Raw genomic sequence first — 21588 nt, 5'->3', positions numbered from 1 at the left:
TTTTCACACAAGTTAGTTCTAAATGCATTTTTTTCATCTCTAATAGAGCCCTTCTTAATGTACATTGGTTCTCTTAACAGCCAGGTATATTACTCTGTCAAAAGCAGGATTAGTATAATGCAGAAGAATCTTTGTCCTTTGAAAAATATAATTATTGCTGTCACATTTTGCATAGTCTTCAGCAACCGAACTATTACTTGTCGTAAGAAAATTTAGATTTTAATGCCTTTCACTCTTACCTGGAAGTAAGTCCCATTTATTTCAACAGGGCTTGCTTCTGAATAGACATTATCTAGGACTGCACTGTTAATTATTGCTTAAAACCATTTACATTTGTACAGCAAAAAATCATAGATCAGAGTTTCTATAAATCGATTTTAAAATATCAAAGAACAAAGATTTTTCTAAATAAAAAAGGCCTATAACTACAGTGAAAAAATAATAATTATACAGAGAAAGTTTTAAAAACAATAGCACATTCACTCAAAATGGGAGGATAGTTCTATTTATATAAGTAACTATTAGTTATTTACTTATACTCTGAATTGCAAAAGCAATACCCTAATTATTTGACTATATCCTGAACATACAACATAAAATCAATTTTCTAATAATTTTGCTCTGCAACAAAATAAATAATGGATTTTCTTTATAGCTATAATTTAAGTTGCATGAGAAAAAGAAAAAAGAAACTGAAATATACAGCTGGCTGTCATGCAAATAATAAAATTGTCTATTGAGGAGGGAAAATGCCTTTTGAATCATGTGATGGCAAAGAACAAGGTCACCTGTTATACCAACAATAAAATAACAGATTTTATACAAAGCACTCTTCAGAAAGGGCTTTATTACTAAGTGATTTTTTTCTATTAACAAATAACTATTTAAGGCCTGATCCAAATTCTTTTCAAACATCCATACAAATAGTCCCCATTCATTTCAAAAGAAGATGGATCTAATCTAGAACAAAAGTGTGACTAGATAAAAATACAGTATGTATAAAAACCACAATATCCTTTCTTATATGGAAAAGGGAATTTGTCTCTAAGCTCTCCAGCCAAACAAATTTAAATTTTCCAAATTATTTCTAGAAGCTCCTTTGGGGAATAAAGTTATGCCGTCATAGTGTACGATTAAATAGCCACAAAATAGCCACAATTTTGCTGCCAACATATAGCACCCTTTACCTGTCCCATCACTTCTCCAATTACAGTATTTAGTCATGTTTTCTTTCTATTATACCAATACAGTGGTTACAAAATATCTACTTGCTTTGATTGCAACCCCTAAAATACAACAAATTATAAAATATATTCACCAGGTTAACCTCATCCTTCAAAACATTTAAAAACGTACATGTAAACACTATCTGGTCATCCCTGACCTCTATAATTTGTCATCTGAATTTGGACTCTAAATAAAAACAAGTCTGACCCTGATATTTTAAAATGCACTGAAAATATCTCTTATTCTAGACTGGTATTACCAGAAATCCCACAAGTATTTAACAATGGACTTATTATTCAACATTTCTGTCTTACACCACCACTATAAAAGGAAAAAGTAACTTGAAGAAACCAGAAGACAGGGAAGTAGGATAGAAAATTTTATCTTAATTTAAAGATTAAACAGAAAAGCTAACAACAGATTGTGTATGAATTCTGCATTCCCTTGGGGGCACTGTAAGTTGGTTTATAAATAATATTTATAAAAAGTTCCTTTTACTTCTAGGAAGAGTGAGTAGAGTTGGCATAAGTCTATGAAGTAGCCAACACTTTATACCTATGAAAAGCTTTAATAAAACAACTATCTAATGGCTACAGCAACTTATTTTCTGCCACGCCTTCTGATCTTTCTGCCACACCCATAAAAGTATACTTCCTTTAGTAAAAGTAATGTATGTATGCTTGTGATTTAAAATATTCCATTCAAGTAAAGGCTTGTTCCTTTATTTAATGCTTTTGCTGAGGTTTGATTCTGTTTTTAAGAAAAGAAAAAGAAAAAGGTAGTGTGCATTTTCAGAAATCCTGCTGTCTTGGTGTGATTCTTCCTGAAGCCACACACAACTAAGAGGAACGGAAAGAAAGATTCCTTGAGATTTTCCCTTTGTAACGAAAAAAGAAAAAAAGCAGTTTGTACTACTAAGCCAAGACAGGACCACAGAGTTATTATGTATGTGTGCATGTATGTCATAGCTATATAATGCCTACGACATCTATATCCTTCATTAAAAAACAACTGTGCCTTTTAAAAATGTCGCCTTGCAAAGGAATGCAAATAACGTTTTCCCACTCGGAAAAGACAACACGCTCTTCTCAAGAAATACTCAGAAACAAACAACAGAAAATTGGAAGGGGACAAACACAATAAAGCAAGATGCTTGCCGTTAAACTGCTGTCTGTAATAAATTTAAAAACAAGAGCCCCTGTAAAGTGTATACATAAAAGATACAATTTAACACCAATTAATCACTCAATGGCAACTACCCAGCAAATTAGTACGTAGCTCAGAGAGGTTAGGACAGCCAATAAAGGGTTAAGTGGAAGGAAAGTCAAGGGGGAGGGGAGAGAAAGCAGCCCAGTCGCCACTCAAGAGAGCAGGAGAAAACAGCGCGGGGCAGAAACCCCCGAGTTTGTGGCGCTTCGAGCGCAGGGTCTGGGGCTGAGCACCCAAAGGGAACGGAACGTACCGAATCGGGTTTCTTTTTAAAGTCACAGGGGCTAAATCCACACCTCCCCCTCAAACTGAAAGTAAAGGGATAAAAATGGCGAGATATAAACAAACCTCTCTCTCCTCCCTTACCCGCCCCCCCTCCCGTCTGCGGAACGCACAAAAGTTTTGGAAAGTTTCTGGCCGTGCCATGGCCGAAGTGGGAAGGAACGCGCGGGACACGCAGGAATCACTGGGGGCTTTGGGAAGCGGTGGAAAAAAAGGAGGGAAACGCAGGATCACAGCGGAAAAACCGGGGAAGGAAACAAAAAAGTCACTTACCGTTCTCGCCGTGGGCGAAAGGGAGCCATTTGGGAGGTAGGGGCCGCTCAGGTCGGGAATCATTATAAAAGGATACCCAGGGTATGGTGGGCCCTTAAACAACCCTCCATCTTGCCTTTTCGCAGCTAACATGGCGGGGAAACGAGGAGCAAGGAGAAAAATAAAAGAAGGGAAGGGGGATCACAGTTAGAAAGTGTTTCACAAAAACCAAAGTAAAACTTAATGTACTTGAATCTACAGAAAATGCATGAGAATTTCACCTCCGCCTCCTCCCCACTAGACGAAAAAAAGGGTGCTGGAAAAGTGAACAACAACTTACCTTCCTCTAAACTTTCTCTGGATTTATCTCTGAAACTTTCGGACCTAGGCGGAGGCCGCCTCTCCGCCTTAAATCAAGAACGGGGTATGGGAGGGGGGGGGGAATCATCATAACAAAAAAAAAAAAAGCGAGCAGAAGAGTGGATGCAATAGGTGGGTTGGGGGGGAGATATGGAAGAAAGAAAACAAGAGAACAAGTTAAAAGTTTGGGCAAAACATAAGGCAAAGCATACGGCAACAGGCCAGTTTATGACGGGGAAAACCAAGTTAGAACTCAGTTGTACTCTACCCCCCTTTCCCGACTTTCCCCCATCTCCGCTCCGAGAATCCTCCCGCCAAAGTTGAGAAAGGCAGGTGTGCTTCAAAGGGGGAACGTTTCTTACCTCCGAGTCAGAGGAGCTGTTTTGATTAGTTTCTGATTCATTGACCAGAGACGACTTGACGTCCGCTAAATCCCTCTCCGCGGAAGAGTTCTCCGAGATCTTCTCTTCTTGCTCCCCTTCGTCTTTAAAAGAGATCAGTTCGTCGTTCGCCCCCAAATCGTCCCCTCCACCGCCATTGAGTTGCGGCATTTTCTTCCTGCCTTACCCCCCAGCAGCAGCAATTTTGCAAGGACAGAACGAGGGAGAGGCAGAAAAAAATAAGGAAAGAAAAGGGGGAAGGATTTTTTTCTTTAAAAAAAATAATAAAGCAAGACAGAAAGAAAAGGGAGAAGTTTGTAATTTTAAGAAGAGTCCCAGGTGAAAGTTCTTTTCTCCTTTTCTTTCCTCTTGGGGAGGGGAACAGAGGGGGGAGGAGGAGGAGGAGGAGGAGAAGGAGGGGAGGGCAGCGTCCCTGCTCCTTTCCTTTTGCACCAGTGACTTTGGGTTTCTTCTTTTCCTTCTTCTGGATTTTTTTCTCTCTCTCTTTTCTTCCGATGATCAGATCAGCATGTAAAGACACGCGGGCACACAGACACGCGGGCAGAGACACAAAAAATTAATAAGAAAAAAATTATATAACGAGGGAGGGTTAAAACGGGGGAGGGGAATTGTTTAAAAAAATGGTAGCAAACAAACCAAACAAATCAGCTGTAAAAATGGGAGGGGGGTAGAAGCTGCAGATATAGGAAGCCTGTGCCGGTCGGATTTGAGTGAGTTGAAGTTAGACTGAGAGCTTTTCAGTTCAAAGGCGGCGCTGATTGACAGATAGAAAAAGGGGATCGAAATCCGGAGGAACGGAGAAGTCTGGGATCCAGGATTATTGACAGGGAGAAAGAAACACTGGGCACTTAATGAGATGCAGGAGGGGCGGGGGCTCCCTGGTGACGTGTGCATAAATAAACAGGAGGAGGGGGTAACGGAGAAACTAACAATGATCCCTTTTGGAGAGAGCCGGAAGGGGGGTACGCGACGCAGGCAAGCAGGCGGGGGGAACAGGCTAACAGAGACAATGCAGATAGGCGAGGAGGCGAACCTGTCAGTTCTAACCGAGCGGGCCAAAGCGAACAAAACTCGGGCCGCAGCAAACAAATTAGGGAAGGGGAAAAGGCATTCGCTTCAGTAGTGCGTTTGCACAACCGTCAAGGCATTGAAAGCAGCTCTCCGTATCTGCCTGCACTCACTTGGTTGCGCACTCAACTTTCCGGCGCGGTGTAGTGAAATTTTAGGGTTGCATCCGATGCACTTTTACCAGGAAGTGATTCCGGTCCTCTGGGACTTTTTTCCGAATAAACATGCACAGGCTTGTGCTCCAGTCACTGAGATCATTTCGCGGGGGGGGGGTGCTCTTTTTAACGGCTGTAAAACGTTTTTGCTTTTCATCTGCGGCCAGAATAGTGACCTCCGACTTACTTTTCCCTATTTTATTGCTGAAAGAGGAGGAGAAAGCGGAGAGAACTCCGGTTGTCGTGTGGCTTCCAAATAGTTTTGTATCGGATTTGAAAGTGTTGGGGGGCGGGGACGCCTGGCGCTTAGGTGCAGCCCAAACCTGAATGTCTTTGCTCGAAAAGGAGCCCCGCGGTTTCTGCGGAGGATCGTCCCAGTTAACGTTCCTGGGACTTGCGTCTACGTGCGTTTACTCGAAAGTGAGTTCCACGCGGCTAACTCCCAAGTAAGCGCTTTAAGAGCCGCAGGCAAAGTGCGCCAAGTCCGGCTTTCTAGGGATCGGGCGTCGAGGACCAAAGTAAGGGGGAAAGGCCTTAAGAACAGTCCACTATTCTCCCTTTCCTGGGTTAATGTATGGGTAGGAAGCGGATGAATGGATAGGACGAGTTAATTGTCCCGCGGGAGAATCGAGGGCAGTGAGACTTTTTAGATAGAAGTGCGAACTTTTTTGTTTCCTTTCTCTTCTGCGAATACAGTATTCCTTCTGCTTCCCGCCCTGAGAAAACTCCCATCCGAAGACAGAAGGGCTCTTAAGAAGAAATACTGCTGCGCGTGTGTGATCCAACTGTGTGGTCCCCCAGAGCTGGCTAGTAAATGAATTGCCAAATATAGATTATTGGGGGAGGGGACGGAGGTTGGGTCGCGTAGCTCAGGAATGTGGGACTCTGCATTCTTCTGCAGTTAGTGATCAGCTTAAACTGGGGAGCAGCAGCAGACGGACGTGGCTGCTAAAAATGACATCTGGCACCCGATTCTCCTCTGTTGATGAGTGGAGTAAAACAAATTGATCTTCCAGAGTGACAAATTGTAACAATGGAGGAGTCAATTGGAAACTTTAACATGGCCAAGGAACAAAAGTAGCAATGGGAGAGAGGGAGGCAACAGGGAAAGACACACACTGAGTAGATTCAAGGGGAATTAGTAAATTGTCTAATAGAAATAGTGTCAAAAAGCAAAGGAGGGGCTGTTTAAAAAAGCAAGCATTTTCCAAAATGTATCTAGCCTGCTGCTCTAAGGGCCACTGGTGCTCACAAGATTTCCAAAGCAAAGCTGATATCTCATACAATATTTAGAGAGTTTAGAGGGAAGAGAGATACTCAGTAAACTATCTGTTCTGGGAAAGAACAATAAAAAATAAACAATGCAGAGACTGACATAGCTATACTAACACTAAGGCATCATAGAAAATCACATAGTCATTTGCACTTTAAAGGAAAAATGCGGGCAAACAGTTTTTAAAAAAAATAATTGCAACTTAAGGAAAACAAGAGGAAGAACATAAAAAGAAATAAAACAAATGTGTACATTTAATCAGACTGGATTGCAGAGGACACAAAGAAAAGGGCTAATTACTCTCAGCAGGTAGGAACTAACCTTCAGACTTCATAAATAAGTAAATCAGAGAACAATGTCTAAGTGGGAAGATGGAGACAGAAAAGGATTACTCAAGACATCCAGGAAAAAAGAAGAAGAAAACACTTCTCTACATATGGATTTAAGAATTCTTCTGGGTTTTTCCTTTCAGACTTTATGAAAAATAACTGATACAGGACATTAATTTTCCGTGATCAGCAATGGTATTCGCAATAGGACTGAAAACAAAAACATTGTAACTGATTTTATGGAATTATGAATTCTAGCCAAGAAAGTGGGATCTTATTATTTGCAATATTTGTATGTCCATTTGTCAAAGGTGGTGGTTTAGATCCAACTGCCAGAGAAGTGAACAGGTCAAAATCCATAAGAGCAGATACTAATGATCAAATAAGCACTAATCATTTAAAACAATCTCCAATCACACAAACATCCTGAATCATCAGTATCTCATAAAATTTCAGTGACATGTCAGTGTGATTCCTGGAAAAAAAAATGCAAAACCTTGTTTAGGATGGACAAAATACCGTAAGATTTCCATAAGATATAAGCCAATATTTTTTAATTACTTTACATTTGAGTAGCCTGTGGGTCTGTCTTCTGCTTTTCAGGAGAGATGGATTTGAATCTGAAACCTATTTAAAACATGAAACCTATGCATATTTATGAGGGAGAAAGTCTGGTTGTTCTCTATGGTGCTAAGTTTGGGGTAATTACAGAACAACCCCATAACTTAAACAGTTTGCTTTGTGAGTTTTAAAGTATGGTGTTATGTCAGGGAAGTGATTTCAAAGTGATTTGTGATTTCAAAGTTTTCCACAACAGGAAAAATTTTAGATTCCAAAATATAAAGGGTACTACCAAAAATCTTCAGTGGTCTCTTGCTTGGTTTAGGCACCTTCCACCCTCAAAAGTCAACTTGTAGCAGCCATTTCTCCAGCCTGCATGAAAGGGAAGAAGGAAGACAACTCCACTTTACAAGTTTGCTGAGACATTCTCACTCCCTCAGCTGTTTCCATCCAGTTTTGTGTAAGAACTGGTATATATTTTGTCTCCTTCCTTCCTAAATCTTTTTACTTCATTTTGTGTCATGTCTTTTACATTAAGCCTGAAAGAAGGAATTATTTTGTTATTATTGATTTATAAGTCACAAAGGGAACCTTCTGTCATAAGAGTGAGCAAGTTTTACATGTAAGTAAATAAAATAATTGTTGAAAGTTTCTTTAGATTGGATTGAAAGTAAGATCTTACAATGGAAAAAATGTAAATAGTGGTGATGCTCAAGATTCTTTAATGGGATCTGTGCTTGGAATTTGTTTATAAGTGACCCTAAGTTTGGTAGAGGAACAAAATGGCCAAACAAATGGATGTTTTCAAATTATTTAGGGTAATTAAAAATATAGAGTAAAGAGCTTTAATAGGAGTTATCCAGTGAAGTTGAATGGAGGTTTCAGAGTAAACAAATAGACATTTCTTCATACAATTTATGCCATCCATGTTGCATTTGTATTTATATCTTTACAATTTGGTTATTGTAAAGACAGAAGGCAGAGTTAGAGTGGACTGATTCAGCAGTACATGTTCTTCAGTCCATCAGGCTTTGATCCCATTGAAACCTGAGACTATTTAATGATTGGTTTAAGTTGCATTGATTTCAGTGGGAATACAGCATAGCTAATGTCATGTGGATTGGCCATTGGTTCTTGCTAAAACACCCTAAGTTGGCTTCCTCTCTCTATATTATGCCATTATGGATTATTACTGAAGTATTACTTTATAGTATCATTAAACAAAAACTGCATTCATTAAGAGTTATCTAAAAGAAATCAGACTTGTCTGCAAATTTCAGTAGAGGTATATTCACAGAAGGGATGCGGTGGCGCTGCGGGTTAAACCACTGAGCTGCTGAGCTTGCCGATCAGAAGGTCAGCGGTTCGAGTCTGTGTGACGGGGTAAGCTCCCGTTGCTAGTCCCAGCTCCTGCCAACCTAGCAGTTCGAAAACATGCCAATGTGAGTAGGTACCGCTTCGGCAGGCAGGTAACAGCATTCCGTTTAGTCATGCTGGCCCCACAGAAGGGTCTACGGACAAATGCTGGCTCTTCGGTTTTGAAACGGAGATGACCACCGCCCCCTAGAGTCGGACATGACTGGACTTAATGTCAAGGGAAACCTTTACCTTTACCTATATTCACTTTGGTCTATCATCCAATAAACAGTAACTAAATGCAGATAAAATATGGTAAAAGTTTGAGCAGACATTTTATGATGTGAGATATTGGATAGAAATAAAATATAAGAAAAATTTGTAAACAGGTTTTCATAAAATATGCAACTAAATAATATGGGGTTTAATATTCAAACAAAGTTATATGGTAGGTATGCCAACCACTGTTGGATGATAAATACTGGAACATTTTGGGTAGCCCCTGCACAACCCTATGTCATTCAGGAGCCAATCTTGAACTCCAAACAGTGCCCTTTTTGGTATGGGACATTCCACAGTAAGTCAATCTGACTTAACGTCTGGATCTAAAATGAGATTTTGAAAATCAAAGCTACATTCTTGTCTACCCTGAAAAATGAAGGGCTCTAATACTTATTTTTTCATCTGAATGGGATAATATTTATAGGCAAGATAAGAGTTTTATGCAGATATGAAATATCACTGTTTATAGATATCAGGTCATTGAAAGGTATCTGAAAAATCTGATTTTTTAAAAAGTGTTGGCTAATATATTCTGAAACTAAATATAATAAAATTTGCGAAGTTAACAGTCCTTGTGGAGACCACCTGTGGAAAGATTGTCCAAAATGAAAAATGTTCATATGCCATTTGAGGCAGAGCTAATTACCAAGACTTGTGACAGTAATTTAAGTGATTAACTCAATTTAGTCATTAAGGGAGTGAGGCTGAAATAAGAATACTAAAAATACTATCACATAATCAGAATTACAGACCAGGCAACAATAAGATGATATCAAGAAGTGTGGATTTTCACACTGCCTTCCATGATGCTAAGATTGGGATAACCATTGGTGGTCTGATCTCAAGGATCTCTCTAAGGATGGGACAGATATGTCAGTAAATTCACCTACAGATATGCCCCCTTCTCCACCATGGCCTTTTGTGTATGTAGAACAAGATTCTTCCTTGGCAGTGCTTTGAAACTTCAGAGAAACAGATAAAAATTAGAATTTTATGAAGGTCAGAACTGAAATAATTAGGTTCAGACTAATTAATCCCACCCCAATTAAAAAAAACAAAACCTTTTCCAAATTATCAAAACCATTTCAGGATCTGAGATAGCTTAATCCAATGTAAGTTCCTAGAAATGAGATAAGCCTTCAGTGTTAATGTTCTCATTGGTGTCAACTTTATAGAAGAGCCAAATATTTAGGTTTATATAGAAATAGATATACATGTTTTTGACAATCTCATAATCTTCCATTGAGTTCACTGGAAATAATTTCCAAATTACGAACTAAGATCAACAGCATTTTTTTATTCAAGGAAACAAGAACTTAACTATAGATCACAAACACCTGTTTGCACTAGGGTTCTCAGTTTGTATCTTGAATGAAAACAAATGCAGAGTTTGCTACAGCCAAAGTAATACAATATTCAAGGGAAAATTCAGTCTGATCCTTTATGTGACGTATGATTTATAGTTTGTTGCCAAATTTTAACCAACAGCTGCTGTGTTGTCTAAAGTAAGTGCTTGGGGCATGGGATTCCAAATCATTTTCAGTCTGGATTGTTGTCTTCTAACACTAAAGAAAAGATCTGCTTATGACCACTGCAGTGCTTCCTTAGTGTTGGCACAATGTATACAATAGTTATCTGATGATAAGATAGGATGATGGTGCACCTTCTATATCAAAGCCTTACTATAGTTTTCACACTATCTCAATTGACCTCCACATAGCTTGCTCAGATATCAATCATAGATTTATTGGATTAGAAGTAAGTTTCTTTAAGTTTAATGGGAACTACAAATGAGCCTAAGTCAATGACCACATTAATCACAGTTCCAAAGAAAAGAAATGATAGAGCAAGGAAGCTCAAAATACTATACTTAATATAAGCAAAGTTTTTAGTTATTATACTGTTTCAAGTAATGCTACTCAAGTACATAACAAAGGTATACTGCAACTGGAGTTGGCAGATGGATTGTGTTTGGGTGTGTGTAAGTGGCTGGATAGCGTAATGTTTAGAGCACTACCCTTTGACATGGGAGACTGGCATTCAAATCCAGCTGGTACCTACCTTACCAGTAGGGGTCCTTGGGCAAAGACCTCCTAATGCTTCACCTGCCTACTTCAGATGTGAGAGTGACACGAACTAAAAGGGTCATGCCAGCTCGGATGTCACGCGGATTAACAAGGTCCACATCAGATATTGGGGGACAATCTGATGATAAGTAGGCTACAGAAACAAACCACACATGGATGAGACAAGAGAACCTGGAATTGATGGAATGCTCCTACAACAGTAGACCTAATGGGAGGGGATATATGAAATGTATAAGGGAACTATGGATGGACAGAAGACCTACATCCACATTAACTGAGAAACAGCTAGTTACCCAACACTTCAACATAGTGAAGAGGAAGCTGCTGTTACAACTTGAGATAGACCAACTAAATCCCTGACTACATCCCAGATCTGGAAGAATGACTGGATGTGCAGCCAACACCTGAAGCCAAAACTTCACTACCACCCCCTCCATTACAGAGCACAGCAACAGATATGTGGCATAAGATCATGGACACACTAGCTACAGTCAACCCTTGAGATTGACCACCAAGGCTCAGTGGAAAAGCACCATCAGATAGTATGCTAGAAGATGCCAATAGAGCCCTCACAACAATCCCTACTACCTCATAACTCAAACCAATGAACTGGTATATACTACAGCCACTGTAATCCTGGAGATGCTTGGCTACACGATCAAGAACAACAGCAGTACATACTTCACCTGCAAAATGAGGTTGAAGGCTAAGATAAAGGCAACTCAGAAGTTAGTCAATTGGTGGAACTACAGAAGGGTGTGGAAATTAAGAAGTCTCAGCTATTGAAAAAATACAAGGGCCTGACTTCATCTGAGTCCTAGAGACTGCTAAACAAAGGCTCACAGAACTGGCTACCAGGCTAAGGAGATATACTAGAAAAGCAGAGGCCAAAAAGATAAATGCCCTGTTCTCTAAAGAACCATCCAAGGTGTACTCCCAACTGCAGTGTAACAACATAGTAACAGCAGAGTCACCAACAGCAGAACAGGACTGGAAAAACATACTGGGAAAAAGAAGACACATAACATCAGTGCAAAGTGGCTGCAGGTCCTTAGAGCAGACCACAGCAATCTCTCAGAACCGGAACCAGTCACCATCACAGTAGCAGACATCCAACAGTGGGTCAAGAACATGAAGAGCTGAACAGCATCTGGCTCATACATCCACACATACTGGCTAACGAAACTAACAGTAATACATGAACGCTTAGCAGCACAGATGAACCAGCTGCTAGCAACAGGCTCCCATTTAGACTGGCTAACACAAGGTAGGACAGTACTGATCAAGAAAGATCCCCACAAAGGAACAGCACCGGCCAACTGCAGGCCAATAACCTGCCTCCCTACAACATGGAAAGTCTTATCAGGCTACAAGACCACACCTCTTATCATAGGTGCCAGGCTACAAGACCATATGGGCCAGTACATGAGCAGCTCAGAAGGTCATTGGGAACAACACCAGAGGGTCAAAACACCAATTGCTCATAGATGGAGCAGTCATCCAGGACTCAAGATCTAGACAGACCAATCTGAACCCAGCCTGGATTGATGCAGGAAAGCCTACGATTCAATGCCACACACATGGATCTGTGAATGCCTAGTGCTATACAGAGTCAACAGGACACTCAGGACCTTCCTTAAGAATTCAATGGGATTGTGGAAGACAACACTGGAAGTCAACTCAAGGCAGCTTGCACAAGTGGCCATCAAGTGAAGCATATACCAAGGTGATGCACTGTTCTGCTGCTCTTCTGCATAGGCTTGAACCCCCTCAGCCAGATTATCACAAGGACTGGGTACAGAGTGGAACTACCATCAGCCATCTCTACATCAAGCTGTATGCTAAGAGTGAATGAGACATAGACTCACTGATCCACCTGACACAGATCTGACTGGGATGATACAGAATGACTGGGATGTCATTCAGACTAGAGAAGTGTGGCCAGGTGGTAGTAAAGAGAGAGAAGGTAGTTAAGACCGATGGGATGGAACTACCAGTGAGCCATGTAGCAGACATACAGACCAACTACAAGTACCTTGGTATCCCACAGTCACATAGGAACCATGATGAACAGGCAAGGAAGACAGGTCCTGAACAGCCAGCTCAATGGAAAGAACAAGATCCACGCCATCAACACATAAGCCCTGCCAATCATCAGATATCCTGCCGGTATAGCGAGCTGGCCAAAGGAGGACATGAAGGCTGCCGATGTGAAGACCTGGAAGTTCCTCAAATTGTACAAAGGTTTCCACCCCAAGTCTAACACCAGGCAGAAAGAGGGCAGGCGGGGTCTGGTGAGTATCAAAGCCGCTGTCCTGGATGAAACCCGGACCATCCAGGAGTACATCAGTAAGATGATACTCAAAGATGAGCTGCTGAAAGAATGCCTGAGGCAGCAGCAGAAGGGAGGAAGATCAAGCAGAGGAAGTGCCATGGCAAGACAAGCCCCTGCATAGGATGCACCATCAACAGATTGCTGAGGTGGCTGACATTGGGAAATCCTACCAGTGGCTAGAAAGGGCACTGATCATAGCATCACAAGAACAGGCACTAAGCGCCAGATCCATAGAAGCAGGGCTCTACCACACTAGACAGGAACCAAGATGCAGTCTGTGCAGAGAGGCCTCAGAAACAGCCCAACACATAGTGGCAGGTATAAGGTGCATGCGGGAACCGCATACACTGAAGGGCACAGCCAAGTAGCTGGCATTGTGTACAGGAACATCTGCACAGTGTATGGGCTAGACCCTCCCAAGTCCAGATGGGAGATTCCACAGAAGGTCAGGGCTAAGATCTTGTGGGACTTCCAGATCCAGATAGACAGGCAGGTACTGGCCGATCAACCAGACATCGTGTTAGTAGACAAGGACCAGAAGACAGCAGTGGTGACTTAATATAGCAGTGCCAAGTGACAGCTACATCAGGAAGAAGAGTATGTGTAAGGATTGCCTATTCTATAACACCATCAGACTCATAAACAGGATCATAAAGATATCTGATTTATTAAAGAATAGTATGCAGGATCACAAAGAAAGCTGAGAATGGAAAAAGCGGGCCAAATGCAAACTAAAAAACCCTTGGTGCAAACGAGATCCCTCCCCCCGTAGAATCTTCCCAGGCTCACAATCCCAGGTGCTCCTAACGGCTTCTGATGGTCTGTGGGAAAAGTCCTTGAGCAGAACACATAACCCAAACACATTCCATTGTAATGAACATAGTTACAGAGCTTGGCACAAGGTTTCACAGCAGCTCCCTCCCAACAGAAACGCGCATCAGCACCATGGCATGTGAAACGTTACGATGTAAAGTGCGCATTGAAACAGCGAACATGACAGTATGAGAAGCTGGAGAAGTACCAGGGCCTGAAAGAGGAACTAGAGAGGATATGGAAAGTAAAGGCCAAAGTGGTCCCAGAGGGGTAGGGGCACTCAGGGCTGTGATTCTTAAGCTGGGAGAGTGGCTCCAACAGATCCCAGGAACAACATCAGAGCTCTCTTTCCAGATACTGCACAGAACTCTCAAACTCTCAGACCTCTGGTAGAGGACCCAGGGTTGAGGAAGATACATACCAGCCATAGGGTGAGAAAGGAATTTAATAGATGTAGATGTAGATACGCGCATACCTCACACCTCACACCCATTACTTTTCCCCACAGTAATACTCAGAGCAATATCTAAATAGATCATAATTGGGAAGAGTTAGCAAATATTGTAATAAAACTGCTGAGCAGCAAATACTAAAAGCAGAAACAAAATGATACACAGAAGTATAACAAAAGCCCAATTGGTAAGGCGAGATAAGGAGGAAGGCAGGTTGATGGCTGTTCCAGGAGTTTGCTGAGCTGGATTCTTTCTTTCCTTTTCCCGGCTTTGTGGCTTACTGTACATGGAGACATAGGACATTAATGGCCGTGAAACCTTTTGGTCAAAATTAAGTTCTGCTATCAACTTCTTGGAAGGCCTCTTAGACAAATGATTCGGACCATGCCTAGTACATCCATAACCTAGAGATGGTAATGCTGGTATGATTTGTGAAGCTATTGTTTGTTCATTGTAATATGAAATGATAATGGATATCTGGTCAGTTACAAATACTATTCAATATAAGAATGGGTGTCCTAGTTACTTCTATTCTTTTTTCTGTTCCTCCTGCCAGTGAGCAGAATCTCCTTTGGTTTTCTTATTCTGTAAGCTGCTCTGGGAGGCATTCAGGTGAAGTATCAAGTGATATTTTATTTTTGTTTTTACAAAAGTATTTGTAAATGCTATTTCATCTACACCTAGCTAATCAATTGAAAAATCCCTGATAGAGAAAACTATATATGTTTAGATTGCAATTAGGCTATAGCACTTTAAAATGTTTTCTTACGACAGACTTCCTGACAGAGGAAAAGTAGTGTTCGTTTGCTTCTTTTTAAATGTATATGCCTTAATGTCTGCCACTAAAGCAGTACCTGGAGCTATGGACAACATAATAAAACTAAACTTTTAAAATGCAAGCAATTAGAAATACCAAAGGTGAAAGGTTGTACTTCAGGCTTCTTCCTGCTGTGCTATTTTTCAAAAGTTCTTTTACAAAGGGCAGCATTTAAAAATGCTGTTTCCCACCCGTTGTGCATATATAATCTATAATCTCAGATACATACAAACTACTTTAAACACGTAAGAGCATAGCAATATAGAATCTTACCACGATTATTTTTGTAGTGTTCCTTCAAAATCTACAAATTATTGTCAAAGGAATGGATCCCATATGCATGATATTATTCAGACGTGTGTGCTACTCTTAAGCAGAATGAAGTGTCTTGACATTGAGTTAAATTTGTTTTGACTGTGGGTTTTCTAGATTTATATTCTACCTTTCCTACATGAGCTCAAGGCAACTTCATGGAGATCTTCCCTTCTTGCTACAACTACTGTTCTGTCAGATAAGATGGACTAAGAATGTGGGACTGGCCCAAAGTCATCTGGACAGCCTCCATGTAATGGTTGCCTTGCTCTCAAAAAGACACGGACTCACTTAGATAGGGCTAAGGATATCCAGTTTAATGAGAACAGAGTGCATACACGCAAAAAGACGGGAATGAGCACATGGCGTGCGGGGTACCCCGTAAATACCCCCGGTGCAGACCTGGCCCTTCTCCACCCCCCATTGTCCCACAGTCCGGATCCGGTTTCTTGATGGACGATCGGGGTGCGATACCGGGGTCTTGATGGGCGATCAGGATGATTATCGCTGGTCTCTTCTGTCTCCTTCCCGTGTCCGGTGCAGGTGTGTCTCCCGGGGTAATGCATGGGTGTCCGGATGATATGCTGATGGCTTCTCTGGTCAGGGCAAAGGTATGTCTCCTTTGTCCTTGTGATTGCGCTTGTGTTTGAGTGTTTAAGGGATTAGGATGATTCCTTCCTCCTTCTTTCCCCTTTTCCTGAAAGGCATGTTCCCCGTTGTGATGTGTGATTGCATTGCAACGGGGGTCATGACACTCCATGGCTGAGAGTAGACTTGAGTCTTCGCAGTCTGGGTCTTACACATCAACAACTGAACTACACTTGGCTGGGTTCATATACCACATTCTTATTTAGCATGATGCACAAACCCATATATCTGGTACAGGAGATAGGGAAAGTTCAAGGGACTTGAGTTAGAACCCTACTTGGTTATGAAGCTCACTGAGAGACTTAGGATAGACTTGTTCCATATCTGGTCTTGGATAATCTCGTTTACAGACCCATACAGCTAAAAAGAAGATGAAACGTATGCTATCCTGAACTCCTTGAAAATAAGGGAAGGATATAGATAATAATAATAATTAACATAAGATATATGTATCTTGATCCTAAACATTTGCACATACAAGCTGTATTGTCCTGTAATTTTTTAAGTGTCTAAAGAGAATCCACATTAAGTTATATGAAAAGTACTTTACCAGCTAAAGCAGAACTCCTTTGAAATTATTTGGCAATTTATACTGACTGCTTATTAATGTCAGAATTTGTTATGTATTTTTTATTTCTGCTAAATTTGCTGGGATTCCCTAGGATACATGATAGTCAACATTTACAAATTTGCAAAAGTGAATAGTTATCAGCTATTTTTCTCAGAAGAGAAGGGCCTCAAGCAGTTCTATAACTTTCATAAATTCCTATATAGAACTGTATCAGCCTATTATCATCTTACAAGGAAGTCTCATTTTCTGTCAATGAAACCATTTTTACAGAAATGATCATACTCAGTAAATTTAGGCAACACATTTTTCACTCTTTGAAGCACAAATCTAAACTAATCAATTCAAAATAGATGTCTTTGGGACTATCGTTTCAGAGCAATTTTTGAGCATTTGTTTCATTTACTCAAGAATGATTCTATTGTCTTCAGTGAGGTTTCAGTGAAACTGTTGAAGATATTGGCCTTGACTGTCATTAAATACAACGATATACAAGCACAAGTAAAAACAATTCTGTTTAGTTATGCATCTAAAACACATGTTGACAAGCATTCAGAACTAGACTCCATTACAAGACAACAAAAATAGTTGTTTAAGGTCATCAGATGAAGGTAGCCAACAGATTCTTTATTAGTTATATCATGTTATTATGTGTGCATTCTTAATGTTCCATTTTTAACCCTTTAAAGATATAAAACTTTAAAAATAGGTTTTATTTATTTAATTCAGTTAATATGACACTCCAAACAGGCTATGTGTCTGATATAATTATATCAGCTGCATGGAAGGGCTTCTGCATAGTCCTTACGCTATCTAGGTTCACATAGCTTGCCAAATCACATTGGTCTGTTTGATGACAGTTTAGTATTTTCTCTTAATCTAATTTTTGTGGATTGTAAACAATGGTTTATTGCTTCATAAAAATATCAGGCAAAAAATATATGGCAAACCAAAGGTAAAACAAGTCATTGCTTCATGTAGTGTATAAGCAGTCTATTCATTGCCTGCTAATGCCCACCTCTGTTTTTCCTGGTTTGGGTACTGCTAAAACTCTCTTCCCATTATCTGCTTTATCATCTTGATTTCAGATATCCATGAAGCACTGGGATTTATAATAATATCAGGAGGTAGAATAAAGACAGTCATTTATATTCTTTCTAGAGACCAGACAGGATCTTTAGCCTTGTTCCACTCAAGATCATGTCATGCTGAAAAGTCACCTTGGCATCAGAGCTTCATCTGTACTGGATAGTTGATAGTTGGCCTAGTCATGACAAGAATATCTTCAATGCATCAATCACAACTCTCTGTACTCCTAATGGTAGTGAGGTGCTTCTTTATACATACCTTATCTCTTTCGTTTAGATTTTTTAAAAATAGTTTTCATTATTTTTCATTATCCTTTTTATCATTTTTCTTGAGCGTTCAGTTGCAGGAATTATTCAAAATTATACTAAATAAATAACCCTCAGGGTGGGACCACTTCATGGTTACCACATGGGAAGCTTTTTAAGTGTGAAGGATAAGTGGGCAGGGATTTGTTTAAGTCTATAGTTAAGATGTTAGATGGAGCTGAGGGCTACAAACGGATATGGCTATATCCCATACTTGGCTGGAATTTAAGATTAGGGCAGTGTTTCTCAACCTTGGCAGCTTGAAGATGTATGGACTTCAACTCCCAGAATTCCCCAGCCAGCATGCTGGCTGGGGAATTCTGGGAGTTGAAGTCCATACATCTTCAAGCTGCCAAGGTTGAAAAACTCTGGATTAGGGTGTTTTCATTTTTTTTTTTAAACGTAACATACCTACCATAGGCTTTATGCTATAGTTTCTATAATAAAAAAGCAGCTGTTTTGTGATTTTCCAGCAATCTTGCAGTCAGGACTGCAGCAAGCAGACCTGGGACTCATGCATTTTGAAACTACAGGTTGTTCACCCATATAAAATATCAGAGTACTTATAATCTTTGAAAAGACTAGGAGAATAAAATGGACTTCCACAGGATACCGTAATGACAAGCTTATTATTTGTTTATTATTATTTTTAAAATTTGCTTAGTATTTAAAGCATACTTATTTTATATACCACCCAGGGACAGATGCCATCAGAGCAGTTTATAAACATGAAATCAAGCATGTGGAAAGGCAATGATAAAGCCAACATAAATTTTAAAACTCCAGAGTTTTAGAACTATTTGAATATGGCCAATGACAACTCCAGCAAGATGGGTGGAGGAGAAGAATTATAGAAGACATCCTTTCCTGGTACATGCCCATTATAACATTGTAGATAAAGGCATCTGGGAAAGAGGCAAATATGACTTTAACAACCACACTGGAAAATAGACAGAAAAGGCACTATTTCAGGTTGAGTGATCCAAAGCCTTCCCTCTGAAAAGTTGATGATAGCAAAAAATTCAGAAACATTAAGATAGTACAAGAGCAACAGAAGAAACAGCAGCAAAAAACAAATTTAAGAGGATTATTATTATTAGTCAGAGAATTCTGTCAGAGATCAGATGCCATAATTAAGAAATGTTTCTTCAAGATGTTATCTGCATTATTTGGAGATTGAAGGTGCCACTTTTATGCCTATTTCTTCAGAATGTTATTAAAAAGTATGCCACAATTTATTTATTTTAAAAATTTGGTCAGTTCTGATCCCTGACTTCTCTGCTCTATTAATTATACCAACAACCCTTTGAACTTAAATTCTGTTACATTTCTAGATTCTGGTAGTCTCTTTTACTAGATGGTTAAAATGTTAATAGTTAATAGACAGAGATCGGTGTCTGATGTCATGCTATCATGAAATTGTTTCAACTCTTATACATGTATGTAACAAGAAAAGAGGCTCTGAAAAACCAAAGCATCCATAAATTTATCATTTTTATTGACAGCATGTCTTTTAACCATAACAGCAATGGAAGAAGGCCAATAAATGAAACATTTACTGAATAACTTGCCTTATTTTCAAGCAGTGTGTGATTCCTTTCTAGCTGTCTCTAGAAGATGTTTTTAGCCTAATTTGCTCCCTAGAAATTTCACTCACTAGAGTTCTACATCTATGACGTTTTATTGCCTGAAGCCAAGTCTGAATAAGAACTTTCTTAAGATATACTTATCCTAATGCCAGTCTGCAACCATTGGGCTACAGTAGTTTGATTTATGTGTAGTTCACTGGTGCATGATTTGCATGCTTTCAGATGTGAACATTCACTGATTTCTCTCTGTGTGCATAAAAACATGCTACATTCTATGCTGTTATAATTTATATATTTATTATTTATTTATTTACAGGACTTATATGGCTGCCTATCTCATACAATGACTCTAGGCGGCTCACAACAATTCATAAAACAGAGTTAAAAATATACTCTCCCCCTGCCCCCAGGCACCAAACCAATCATCCTTATAGCTCAACCTCCCATCCAAGCCCAGTGCTTGGGGGAAGATCCAGGTCTTCACAGCCCTCCAGAACACTAAAAAGGTAGGGATCCCTCTGATCTCTGGTAGGAGGCTGTTCCAAGGGACTGGGGCAGCCACTGAGAAGGCATGCCTCCGAGGTTCCTTCAGATGGCAACATTTAAGGGAGGGGACCTGGAGCACACCCACCCTATCTAACCTAGTAGGATAAGCAGATAGCCTCAGGGACAGACAGTCCCACAATGTTTCCTCCAGTTGTGCATACAGCAAAATAAAGATGAAACACAAATCTAAAAACATACAAAAAGCCCAGAAACAGCCAGAAGTACCATTGTAGCACAATCAGGAAAAAATCTCTACAGATAAAAAAAAAAGCCACTTTTGTCAGTAAGCAAGGAATATTCACTGTAACAGAAAACCAGCACAGATGAGTTGAGGTGCACTTTAGCTGGCAAAGCATCTTGTTTAGACATAAAAACGGATGCTTCCAATTTCCTCTTCACAGACATTCTGAAGGAAAAGAAGGAATAGTAGTAACAGCAGGCTTTGATTAAGGGCAGGGTTTGGGCCAATGTGTAGTTCTCTCAACAACCATGGCCAATAATATCTGGAGAGCCTTTGATCATACATTCCTCACTTAGTCTACTATCAGAATAGGCCTGAATATTGGTGTAGATAGCTTCTGCTAGATATGACAATCCAAAAATAAAAAATAAAAATGCTGTTGTCAGTTCAGCTGAATTGGTGTACCATAAATATTTCAGTAGGTTTTAAATACGATTAACTTCCCTTGGACTGTACTCTGAGAATAAGCTGTCATGTCTAAAATTATAAAAAAGGTAAGACAATGCATTGAAGGAAGATGCCTTTGCATTATGATAATGAGAATTATATTCTTGACTTATGGCAAACATAAATAATATAAATATATACATTATCCATTTAGTGGAATAAGTAGAACTATATTCTTTAAAATATTCATCTTCAGTGATCTTACTGTACTTAAGATTACTTTTGACTAAGTATAGTTCTAAGCATATTTTTACTGAGAATACCATACAGCTGCTTCAATTGAAGGCTTTGCCATCACTTCATTTAATTATCACCATTGTAAAAGAAGTTCAGATATTGTTTTCCATTTGTGGAATTGCTGTGCTTTCCTGCCCTAACTTGTTTTACAAAAACAGTAGAAAAAGAAGAATGGAATAGTGGCATGATGGCACTAGCGATGGATAACACTAAGAATCTTCTGTCTGGAAGCATTAAAATGAACATAGACAGCCGGTTTAGTGTAGTGGTTGAGGTGCTGGCCTAGAATTTGGGAGATTATGAGTGCTGTTCTTCCCTGAGTCATAGAAGCCAGATGGGTGGCCTTG

General features: G+C 39.9%; 1 protein-coding gene across 23 annotated transcripts in view; it reads right to left on the bottom strand.

The window, feature by feature from the left end:
• TCF7L2 (transcription factor 7 like 2) overlaps positions 1-4571 on the bottom strand; it is a 220946-nt gene extending 216375 nt beyond the window's left edge. For 12 of the 23 annotated variants that reach the window (XM_063307164.1, XM_063307165.1, XM_063307172.1 and 9 more), the window contains exons 1-3: positions 3693-4568; positions 3311-3377; positions 2992-3116 (exon numbers count right to left, since the gene is read on the bottom strand). In XM_063307164.1, coding sequence (XP_063163234.1) covers positions 2992-3116; positions 3311-3377; positions 3693-3881 — 381 coding nt within the window. In that variant the 5' untranslated portion in view covers positions 3882-4568. Of the gene's footprint in view, positions 1-2991; positions 3117-3310; positions 3378-3692 lie in introns of all 23 variants that reach the window. The other 11 variants (XM_063307181.1, XM_063307185.1, XM_063307182.1 and 8 more) reach the window with 4 other exon arrangements.
• Positions 4572-21588: the final 17017 nt, after the last annotated feature.

This window comes from Candoia aspera, chromosome 6 (genome assembly GCF_035149785.1).
Source record: "Candoia aspera isolate rCanAsp1 chromosome 6, rCanAsp1.hap2, whole genome shotgun sequence".
In the NCBI taxonomy this organism is placed as follows: domain Eukaryota; kingdom Metazoa; phylum Chordata; class Lepidosauria; order Squamata; family Boidae; genus Candoia; species Candoia aspera.
The sequence above is the reverse complement of the archived record's forward strand: the minus strand, read 5'-3'. Positions and strand labels throughout refer to the sequence as shown.